The sequence below is a fragment of the Oncorhynchus masou genome, unplaced genomic scaffold (genome assembly GCF_036934945.1).
Source record: "Oncorhynchus masou masou isolate Uvic2021 unplaced genomic scaffold, UVic_Omas_1.1 unplaced_scaffold_1664, whole genome shotgun sequence".
NCBI lineage: Eukaryota > Metazoa > Chordata > Actinopteri > Salmoniformes > Salmonidae > Oncorhynchus > Oncorhynchus masou.
In genome coordinates this window covers 70,591-82,822 of record NW_027006768.1, presented here as the reverse complement: position 1 = coordinate 82,822, position 12,232 = coordinate 70,591, and the positions used below count along the sequence as shown (strand labels likewise).

Below are 12,232 nucleotides of genomic sequence, written 5' to 3'. Positions count from 1 at the left end.
TTTCCGAAAGGAGGGCGGGGCATGGCCTTATATGCGTTGCGGAAGTTAGAATAGCAATGATCCAAGGTTTTGCCAGCCCTGAATGCGCAATCGATATGGTGATACAATTTAGGGAGTCTTGTTTTCAGATTAGCCTTGTTAAAATCCCCAGCTACAATGAATGCAGCCTCAGGATGTATGGATTCCAGTTTGCAAAGAGTCAAATAAAGTTTGTTCAGAGCCATCGATGTGTCTGCTTGGGGGGGAATATATACGGCTGTGATTATAATCGAAGAGAATTCCCTTGGTAGATAATGGGGTCGACATTTGATTGTGAGGAATTCTAAATCAGGTGAACAGAAGGATTTGAGTTCCTGTATGTTTTTGTGATCACACCACGTCTCGTTAGCCATAAGGCATACGCCCCCGCCCCCCTTTCTTACCAGAAATATGTTTGTTTCTGTCGGCGCGATGCGTGGAGAAACCAGCTGACTGCACCGACTCCGAGAGCGTCTCTCCAGTGAGCCATGTTTCCCTGAAGCAAAGAACATTAACGTCTCTGATGTCCCTCTGGAATGCTACCCTTGCTCGGATTTCATCAACCTTGTTGTCAAGAGACTGGACATTGGTGAGAAGTATACTAGGGAGTGGTGCACGATGTGCCCGTCTCCAGAGTCTGACCAGAAGACCGCCTCGTTTCCCTCTTTTACGAAGTCGTTTTTTTGGGTCGCCGGCTGGGATCCATTCCGTTGTTCTGGGTGAAAGGCAGAACACAGGATCCGCTTCGCGTAAGTCATATTCTTGGTCGTACTGAGTGAGTAACGCTGCTCTTATATTCAGTAGTTCTTCTCGACTGTATGTAATGAAACCTAAGATGAAACCGCCTTCACTGCCAGTGCTCAGAACAAGACTGATCCCCAGCCTGCCTGCAGTTCTGAACCTTTCAGACTCTGCCCTGGATCACTGACCTCTGCCTGCCCTGACCCTGTCTGCAGTTCTGAACCTTACGGACTCTGGCCTGGATCACTGACCTCTGCCTGCCCTGACCCTGTCTGCAGTTCTGAACCTTTCAGACTCTGCCCTGGATCACTGACCCTGTCTGCCGTTCTGAACCTTACGGACTCTGCCCTGGATTACTGACCTCTGCCTGCCTTTGACCTGTCGTTTGCCTGCCCCTGTTCTAGTAATAACCGTTTGTTATTCTTAACTGTCTTCATCTGGATCTTATCCTCAGGTCTGATAACTACAGTCCCAGAGTAATAATGTCATTATAGAAGCATGGGCTCTGAAGAGGACTACAGTCCCAGAGTAATAATGTCATTATAGAGGCATGTCACAGGGCTCTGAAGAGGACTACAGCCCCAGAGTAATAATGTCATTATAGAAGCATGTCACAGGGCATTGAAGAGGACTACAGCCCCAGAGTAATAATGTCATTATAGAGGCATGTCACAGGGCATTGAAGAGGACTACAGCCCCAGAGTAATAATGTCATTATAGAGGCATGTCACAGGGCTCTGAAGAGGACTACAGCCCCAGAGTAATAATGTCATTATAGAGGCATGTCACAGGGCTCTGAAGAGGACTACAGCCCCAGATTAATAATGTCATTATAGAAGCATGTCACAGGGCATTGAAGAGGACTACAGCCCCAGAGTAATAATGTCATTATAGAGGCATGTCACAGGGCATTGAAGAGGACTCCAGCCCCAGAGTAATACAACTAATAATAATTCAAATTTAAAAAATTATAATAAATAATGTCAACAGCACAAATACATTAAAGAGTTTTTCATGTACAAGATAATTCTATAATGTAATACTAAAATGAAGTACTGTACTCTAATTCATATTTCATTACAATCTGCTGATGTTTTAGTGAGACTCTACGGTCTTCTGTAATCTATCATGTCCCAACAGATCTTTCATGTCAATTGTATTTTTATAGACTGTAAGTTTCTTTTCAGGAACTGAAAGAGAGAGATGTAAAAACAGGTAAAAATAGACTTTCACAAGCTGTTTAACCTCCAGTGTGACTGTGCTGTACAAACAGGATGCTGCTCCTCGGACACATTCAGACATCAACTGTGGCGCTCAGAGAACACGTTGCAGCTCTGCATTCATTTCTTCATTGTCTGTGGGACTTTTTATTGTTTCTTTACTTTTGGAACCAAACTAACCATTAAATATTTACTCCGGTTACCTTGAGATACAATTCAACTGCAGGGTGAAAGGGAGGAACATTGGAACAACCAAAAGGTATGAACTGCTGTTAGTTACCAAGGAGGAACCCATCTGACAAACAACAACAAGACGAGAGACTCCATTCTGTTTACAGCGTTCATAAGGGTTTTACTGTATCAAACCAACGTCCTACAGAGATCCACCGGAAGCAAACTATTCTGACAATCATCTCAGTAAATTTGACTAACGTTGGAAGAGATGAGATCTATGTTTTCCCACCCTGCCGTCCTGTTCCTGTGGATTCAGAGTTCTAGTGGATGGATGCATCCTAAATGCCAGATTTATGACAGTGGTGAAGACTTGGGACACTTTCCCACCTGGATCTGCAGCCACATACCTCATTATGCAGAACGTTACACTGCTGCCTGTCAAGATGTCACAGCCATCGAGGAGGATCTACTTGGACTTCCCCCTAATATCAATACCCTCTGCATATATATGACACATGGTGAAAATAGATCCATGTCTCTAGGCTTTTTCTCTCAGTTTCAGGATCTGGAGTACCTGTACATTGATGGCTGTTTTACTCAAATCCTTCCATCTGGGAACAGTCACCTTCCACATCTGCAACATATGTACGTAGGTAAATTGGGATTGGAGTCAGATTGCTGTGATTGTCATATTGGGCCCCATACATTCAGAGATCTCGTCAACCTCAGTCATTTGGTTCTTTGGAGTTATCGAATGTCAGCAATGACCCCGGATGTTTTCCATGGCATTCCTCTGTTACAAAGTCTCATCATTAGGGAACCCTGTTTAGAGGATTTGGCAGAGATACTATGCAGAATTATGAATATAAAGTCACTTGTTAGTTTATATGTAGACGCAACAAACATACGATCGTTAAACATTTCAAACTGCTCCGTCTTAAACACCAACGAAAGCATGACACCTGTTTTTATAAATCTAGCAAGAGTTGCGTTATCATTTGGTGAAATAACACATATAGAGGAAGGTTCATTGGCTTGGCTCCAGAACCTCACAATGTTATCAGGGGTTTTCAGCCAGGAAGTCCTACTGCACCTTCCCCTGTCTGGGATAAAACAAATCCAGGGCTTCAGTTTCTATGGGATCAATGTCATTGATATTGAAAGTATCTGTAATGTAGTGTTTTTGCTTTCAATCAAGAAAATATTTGTAAACAATTTCAATACAAGCAGCCTCTCTATGTCCAGTGTTGAATTGTGCACTGGGCTAGAATATATGCATTTAAGTGGACCTTTGTCTTTCCATCCTACTACCCATTTGGATTGGCATTTTATTTCCAGTCTCAAAAACCTTAATCAATTAAAAATCGACGGCCTGGAAGACAACAGACTTGATATTTGCTCCTTCCAAGAACAACCAATAACATGGTTAACAAATCTCACTTTAGGGTTGAAAAATCAAATGCTTTTTGCAAAACAATTTAGCTGTCTTGTTAAGCTGCAGTATCTGGATATAAAACAGAATTTAATTTCAAACATTGAAGACTTTGCTTTCCTGGGATTGACAAATCTGGAGTCCTTGGACATTACAAGTAATAAGATAACACAGATAAATGCAAACACATTTTATGGTTTACATAGTTTGACATGGTTAGACCTCAGGAACAATCCATTTATTCACAACATTGAGGCGATGTCTTTCACACACCTCACGTCTCTTAGACAAGTGTTTCTCGGGCAAGTGCACAACCCACTAACAGAACCTGTGATCAAGATGAATCTGACACTTATATTTGGAGGAATTCTGAGTCAACTGACTCATCTGTACATTAGTTCAGCTATGAGGCCGATGCAGTTGACTATCGGCAGTAACATCACATCTAAACAGAACCTGAGTCTCCAGGTCAAAGGCCAGACGGTGTCATTTCAGGACTGTGACAGACCTTTCTTTCAGTCTGTAACCCATCTTCATGCTGATGCTGAAGAATTCCTTTGTGGATCTGAATTCATGGGAAAGTACTTCACGTCTGTGGAGACATTTGACTACAGATCGAAGCTTTCAGCTAAAAGGGTTGATTTAACATCAATGAATCATCTGATTCACCTGAGGAAACTGACTCTACGACAGGTGGATCTTTTAACACAGCGTTCTGCCGACATCATTTTTCACAACTTGACCAAACTGGAGGTTCTGGAAATGTACAACTGCAGGATTTATTCTTTGGAGGGGAGTTTAACTAAAGACTTGAAATCTTTGAAAACGGTGTATCTGCAGATAGAGAACATTTATAATGTATTCTACAGCTTTACTGAACCTCTCTCTAGTCTTAAGTATTTGATGTTTAATAATTTACAGATGTTTTGCAGTTGTGACAATGCTTGGCTCATTACATGGGCCAAGGGGTGCAGGCAGATTGAAGTGATCATGCTTGGTCCATATGCTAAAACCGGTATGTATACTTTGGAGGACTTGATATGCTTGTCGGACAATGGAATAGACACACCTAATTTTGTCGGGTACACAGAAGCCAACTGCACAACAGAGGTTGGCTTTGTGCTCTTTGTTGCGACTGGCCTGGGAGTCCTGTTCTTCATGCTTGTGGTGTTGGTCCATAACCTGGCCGGCCCCTACCTCCTCCCCCTCTACCACATCACCCTTGGCTGGCTGTTAAAAGCCATGCGATCCAACACCAGGGGGCGCTACCACTACGATACGTTTGTCTCCTATAGTGGGAAGGACGAGCGCTGGGTGGTGGAGGAGCTGCTACCTAATCTGGAGCAGAGGGGTCCTCCTTTCCTGCGCCTCTGTCTGCACAGCAGGGACTTCCAGCTGGGGAAGGACATTGTGGAGAACATCACAGACAGCCTCTACCGGAGCCGACACACCCTCTGCCTAGTCAGCCGCCACTACCTACGCAGTAACTGGTGCTCTCTGGAGATGAAGCTGGCCACCTACAGGCTGCAGGTGGAGCAAAGGGACATCCTCCTCCTGGTCTTCCTGGAGAAGATCCCCCCTCGCCGGCTGTCTGCCCACCACAGGCTGGCTCGCCTGCTGAAAACCAGGACTTATCTGGACTGGCCCCAGGACCCCCTTCAGCACCAGGCATTCTGGGACAGACTGTGGGCTAAACTGAAACCTCCGATTGAGCATGAGATCAGAGGTTGATGTTGAACCTTGTGGACTGAAATGTGAGATCAGAGGTTGATGTTGAACCTTGTGCTAATGAAGACGCAATGTTGACACATATGTTGAGGTATTGAATTTGTTGTTAAAATTCCTCTGTACAAAATGTCTTCCAGAATTTGTGATGTGTTTAGACAATTCTAATGAAGTCATTTTAAATGCTCTGGACTTTTTCTGATTAATCTTCAACTAATATGTATATGTATTCCTATTTAAATTACATAGAAATAATCATAGTTCAATTACTTAAAAATAACCCTTTTTAAATTTCATGAAATAATAGTATTTAAATGACTTGTAATACAAGCAATATGTAATACATTTTTTTACTTCCACTAATTTTATGATACCCTTTATGTACTTTTTTATCACCTAATCGCTAACACTTATCTTTGCCTGTTTATTTCTTGCCAAGAGTCACTGAAAAAGGGTGTGAATGACAATACATGAATGAATGAAATACATACAATGAAATACATGAATGAATGACCATGAAGCAGTAATTAATGATCATATGTGAATGACCGCAAAGCAGTTATTTTTATTTCAATATTGATCAAAGAGCTTTATATTGAAATGTCCTTTTCAGTTGTTTAACTAAATGTAGATGCTTGTTGTTTAACTTAATGTGTTACTAGTTGTTTAACTTAATGTGTTACTAGTTGTTTAACTAAATATAGTTATTAGTTGTTTAACTAAATAAAGTTGCTAGTTGTTTAACTAAATGTAGTTGCAAGTTGTTTAAATAAATGTGTTGCTAGTTGTTTAACTACATGTCGTTGCTAGTTGTTTAACTAAATGTGTTGCTAGTTGTTTAACTAAATGTAGTTGCTGGTTGTTTAACTAAATGTAGTTGCTAGTTGTTTAACTAAATGTAGTTGCTAGTTATTTAACTAAATGTAGTTGCTAGTTGTTTAACTAAATGTAGTTGCAAGTTGTTTAACTAAATGTAGTTGCTAGTTGTTTAACTAAATGTAGTTGCTAGTTGTTTAACTAAATGTAGTTGCTAGTTGTTTAACTAAATGTAGTTGCTAGTTGTTTAACTAAATGTAGTTGCAAGTTGTTTAACTAAATGTAGTTGCTCGTTGTTTAACTAACTGTATATGGTTCACTCCTGGGCTTGGGGAGGGGTACCCCTTTCTGGACAATTAGGTCATTTCTGCGTCATATTGGAGGAAACATAGTTTTATTTTATTATTTCATTATTGTTCGTGCTCTTGACAAAGGCATACAGCTGAAACGTTGTCAACGGTCTTCTGTTTGTGTTTTTAGATCAAATGCTCCATGTCCCTGGTCCCCGTCTTAGCATTACTCAGAACAAGTTAATTATATTTTCAGATCAGTTCATTGTTCTATTCTAGAATGCCTCCATAAATAAAGAGCATCACTGCATTAGAATAACTCATTGTATTGTTCTATTCTAGAATGCCTCCATATTCTCTATTCTGTTTTTAAATAAAGAGCATCCCTGCATTAGAATAACTCATTTTATTGTTCTATTCTAGAATGCCTCCATATTCTCTATTCTGTTTTTAAATAAAGAGCATCACTGCATTAGAATAACTCATTGTATTGTTCTATTCTAGAATGCCTCCATATTCTCTATTCTGTTTTTAAATAAAGAGCATCCCTGCATTAGAATAACTCATTGTATTGTTCTATTCTAGAATGCCTCCATAAATAAAGAGCATCACTGCATTAGAATAACTCATTGTATTGTTCTATTCTAGAATGCCTCCATAAATAAAGAGCATCACTGCATTAGAATAACTCATTGTATTGTTCTATTCTAGAATGCCTCCATATTCTCTATTCTGTTTTTAAATAAAGAGCATCCCTGCATTAGAATAACTCATTTTATTGTTCTATTCTAGAATGCCTCCATATTCTCTATTCTGTTTTTAAATAAAGAGCATCACTGCATTAGAATAACTCATTGTATTGTTCTATTCTAGAATGCCTCCATATTCTCTATTCTGTTTTTAAATAAAGAGCATCCCTGCATTAGAATAACTCATTTTATTGTTCTTGTCATGTCTTGTTATGTCTGTTCCTGTCCTTTCTCTTCACTCTGTCTCTCTCTGCTGGTCTTTTTAGGTTACCTTCTCTGTCTCTCATTCTTCAGCTGTTCTACATCTCCCCTAACTAGCTCATTCACTCTTTCCCACCTGTTCTCTCTTCCCCCTCTGATTAGGTCTCTATTTCTCTCTCTGTTCCTGCTACTTTCAGTGTCTGATTCTTGTTTGTGTTTTTGATGCCAGAAGCAAGCTGTCGTCTCGTTTGCTTCCACCTTGTCCTATCCTGTCGGAGTCTGCCTGGCAGGTGCATCCTGCATTATACTAACGTTCTTTTTGTTCCGTTGACAACGTTGGAAGAGGATTTATGCCATTCCTGTTTTTCATTAAAGAACTCTGTTTTCTGTTAAAACCGCTTTTGGGTCTTCACTCAAGTACATAACAGTTCTATTCTAGAATGCCTCCATATTCTCTATTCTGTTTTTAAATAAAGAGCATCACTGCATTAGAATAACTTATTGTAGTATTGTTCTGTTCTAGAATGCCTCCATATTCTCTATTCTGTTTTTAAATAAAGAGCATCACTGCATTAGAATAACTTATTGTAGTATTGTTCTGTTCTAGAATGCTTCCATATTCTCTATTCTGTTTTTAAATAAAGAGCATCACTGCATTAGAATAACTCATTGTATTGTTCTATTCTAGAATGCCTCCATATTCTCTATTCTGTTTTTAAATAAAGAGCATCACTGCATTAGAATAACTCATTGTATTGTTCTATTCTAGAATGCCTCCATATTCTCTATTCTGTTTTTAAATAAAGAGCATACCTGCATTAGAATAACTCATTGTATTGTTCTGTTCTAGAATGCCTCCATATTCTCTATTCTGTTTTTAAATAAAGAGCATCACTGCATTAGAATAACTCATTGTATTGTTCTATTCTAGAATGCCTCCATATTCTCTATTCTGTTTTTAAATAAAGAGCATACCTGCATTAGAATAACTCATTGTATTGTTCTGTTCTAGAATGCCTCCATATTCTCTATTCTGTTTTTAAATAAAGAGCATCACTGCATTAGAATAACTCATTGTATTGTTCTATTCTAGAATGCCTCCATATTCTCTATTCTGTTTTTAAATAAAGAGCATCCCTGCATTAGAATAACTCATTGTATTGTTCTATTCCAGAATGCCTCCATATTCTCTCTTCTATATGTTCTTAGTTCTGACACATGCAGAACAGATAACTGTCTCTAACTGAGGCCAGCTTTCAGCAGCTTGTCCAGGCTATCAATGCTCTGACTACAGTAGACCACAGAGTCAGCCTGATATGTCTGGTTAACCTCCATTATCATGGTGTATGATGGAGACGACACCCTTCTCAGTGCCATCCACAAAGAAGTATCATCCCTCCAGCTAAATCTCAGGTCTTCGGTGGCAACCTTTTCCGACCCCTGAAGAATTTTGCTGCTTGAGGCCGACAGTAGGCTTGAGTTGTGTTTTTATTTAACACTTATTTTAACGGGTAAGTTGACAGAGCACACATTCTCGTTTAAATCAACAACCTGGGGAATAGTTACCAGGGAGAGGATGGATGAGCTTGGTACGATTAGGTGGCCTTCATGGTACGAGTGTGGTATGGGATGCAAGGGGGTATGGGATGAAGGGTGTAATGGGATGAAGGGTGTAATGGGATGAAGGGTGTAATGGGATGCAAGGGGGTATGGGATAGAGGGTGTAATGGGATGCAAGGGGGTATGGGATGAAGGGTGGTATGGGATAGAGGGTGTAATGGGATGAAGGGTGGTATGGGATAGAGGTTGTAATGGGATGAAGGGTGTAATGGGATGAAGGGTGTAATGGGATGAAGGGTGGTATGGGATGAAGGGTGGAATGGGATGAAGGGTGGAATGGGATGAAGGGTGGTATGGGATGAAGGGTGTAATGGGATGAAGGGTGTAATGGGATGAAGGGTGTAATGGGATGAAGGGTGGTATGGGATAGAGGGTGTAATGGGATGAAGGGTGTAATGGGATGAAGGGTGGTATGGGATGAAGGGTGTAATGGGATGAAGGGTGGTATGGGATACAGGTTGTAATGGGATGCAGGGTGGTATGGGATAGAGGGTGTGGATTGCAGGGTGGTATGGGATAGAGGGTGTGAATTGAAGGGTGGTATGGGATGCAGGGTGGTATGCGATGAAGGGTGTAATGGGATGAAGGGTGGTATGGGATGAAGGGTGTAATGGGATACAGGGTGGTATGGGATAGAGGGTGTGGATTGAAGGGTGGTATGGGATGCAGGGTGGTATGGGATATAGGTTGATATGGGATGCAGGGTGTGGATTGAAGGGTGGTATGGGATGCAGGGTGGTATGCGATGCAGGGTGGTTTTCTGCAGGCAACAAATGAAGGAGACCAGGGTTCAAACCCAATGGCTGAAAGAACATCTCTCTAGGTCAAAGGTCAAGGCCTCCCAAGGTCTTCTGAACAGGTCAAGGATGAAGTAGGTGAAGGTCCCATACAGACAGCAGACAGACCAGTTTATAATCCCACCGGGGTCCCAGTCATTATCAAACTGACTATGGGCTCCATAGAGAGAAGGGGGGTACACAAATATGACATTGTTACAGGGAAAGCCAGGGGGGAGGAGACTGGAGATGTCTGAGCTTCCTGGTTGGGTTGGATTACAGAGGTGAGGGGGAGGAAGAAGAATCACAAGACTTCTGCTGCGTATTCAACCACACAGTGTAGCTCTGTCTTACTGTACATTCCTATAGAGTGGGAGAGATAGCTTTTAGTGAGTACAGTAGGATATCTAATCAGAGTGGGAGAGATAGCTTTTAGTGAGTACAGTAGGATATCTAACCAGAGTGGAAGATATAGCTTTTAGTGAGTACAGTAGGATATATAACCAGAGTGGAAGAGATAGCTTTTAGTGAGTACAGTAGGATATATAACCAGAGTGGGAGAGATAGCTTTTATTGAGTACTGTAGGATATATAACCAGAGTGGACGAGATAGCCTTTTGTGAGTACAGTAGGATATCTAACCAGAGTGGGAGAGATAGCTTTTAGTGAGTACAGTAGGATAACTAACCAGAGTGGGAGAGATAGCTTTTAGTGAGTACAGTAGGATATCTAACCAGAGTGGGAGAGATAGCTTTTAGTGAGTACAGTAGGATATCTAACCAGTGGGAGAGATAGCTTTTAGTGAGTACAGTAGGATATCTAACCAGAGTGGGTTCTCAAAGCATGCAGCCCCAGAGTAATAATGTCATTATAGAAGCATGTCACAGGGCTCTGAAGAGGACTACAGCCCCAGAGTAATAATGTCATTATAGAAGCATGTCACAGGGCTCTGAAGAGGACTACAGCCCCAGAGTAATAATGTCATTATAGAGGCATGTCACAGGGCTCTGAAGAGGACTACAGCCCCAGAGTAATAATGCATAGGCAAGATACAGTAGATGGTATCGAGTACAGTATATACATATGAGATGAGTATGTAAACAAAGTGGCATAGTTAAAGTGGCTAGTGATACATGTATTACATAAAGATGCAGTAGATTATATAGAGTACAGTAAATACGTATACATATGAGATGAATAATGTAGGGTATGTAAACATTATATTATATATATAATATAATGTATATATATATTAGCATTGCTGTAGCATTGTTTAAAGTGGCTAGTGATATATTTTACATAATTTCCCATCAATTCCCATTATTAAAGTGGCTGGAGTTGAGTCAGTGTGTTGGCAGCAGCCACTCAATGTTAGTGGTGGCTGTTTAACAGTCTGATGGCCTTGAGATGGAAGCTGTTTTTCAGTCTCTCGGTCCCAGCTTTGATGCACCTGTACTGACCTCGCCTTCTGGATGATAGCGGGGTGAACAGGCAGTGGCTCGGGTGGTTGTTGTCCTTGATGATCTTTATGGCCTTCCTGTAACATCGGGTGGTGTAGGTGTCCTGGAGGGCAGGTAGTTTGCCCCCGGTGATGCGTTGTGCAGACCTCACTACCCTCTGTAAAGCCTTACGGTTGTGGGCGGAGCAGTTGTCGTACCAGGCGGTGATACAGCCCGCCAGGATGCTCTCGATTGTGCATCTGTAGAAGTTTGTGAGTGCTTTTGGTGACAAGCCAAATTTCTTCAGCCTCCTGAGGTTGAAGAGGCGCTGCTGCACCTTCTTCACGATGCTGTCTGTGTGGGTGGACCAATTCAGTTTGTCTGTGATGTGTATGCCGAGGAACTCAAAACTTACTACCCTCTCCACTACTGTTCCATCGATGTGGGGGGTGTTCCCTCTGCTGTTTCCTGAAGTCCACAATCATCTCCTTAGTTTTGTTGACGTTGAGTTTGAGGTTATTTTCCTGACACCACGCTCCGAGGGCCCTCACCTCCTCGTCGTTGTTGGTAATCAAGCCTACCACTGTTGTGTCGTCCGCAAACTTGATGATTGAGTTGGAGGCGTGCGTGGCCACACAGTCGTGGGTGAACAGGGAGTACAGGAGAGGGCTCAGAACGCACCCTTGTGGGGCCCCAGTGTTGAGGATCAGCGGGGTGGAGATGTTGTTGCCTACCCTCACCACCTGGGGGCGGCCCGTCAGGGCGGGGTCAAGACCCAGGGTCTCGAGCTTGATGACGAGCTTGGAGGGTACTATGGTGTTAAATGTCGAGCTGTAGTCGATGAACAGCATTCTCACATAGGTATTCCTCTTGTCCAGACGGGTTAGGGCAGTGTGCAGTGTGGTTGAGATTGCATTGTCTGTGGACCTATTTGGGTGGTAAGCAAATTGGAGTGGAGGTGATATTTTTGTATATATTTTTTTTTTACCTTTATTTAACCAGGCAAGTCATATAAGAATAAATTCTTAATT

The 12,232-nt window shown here is 41.7% G+C and overlaps 1 protein-coding gene across 1 annotated transcript; it reads left to right on the top strand.

Annotated features, from left to right (window-relative positions):
* Nucleotides 1-2,049: 2,049 nt before the first annotated feature.
* On the top strand, nt 2,050-7,342 carry LOC135531823 (toll-like receptor 13). The gene has a single exon (XM_064959610.1). The coding sequence runs from the start codon at nt 2,422-2,424 to the stop codon at nt 5,314-5,316; it is 2,895 nt and encodes a 964-aa protein (XP_064815682.1). The 5' UTR covers nt 2,050-2,421; the 3' UTR covers nt 5,317-7,342.
* The last annotated feature ends 4,890 nt before the right edge of the window (nt 7,343-12,232 follow it).

Excerpts from the sequence above, each read along its gene's own strand:
- LOC135531823 (XM_064959610.1), top strand. The coding sequence starts at position 2,422 with ATGAGATCTATGTTTTCCCACCCTGCCGTCCTGTTCCTGTGGATTCAG.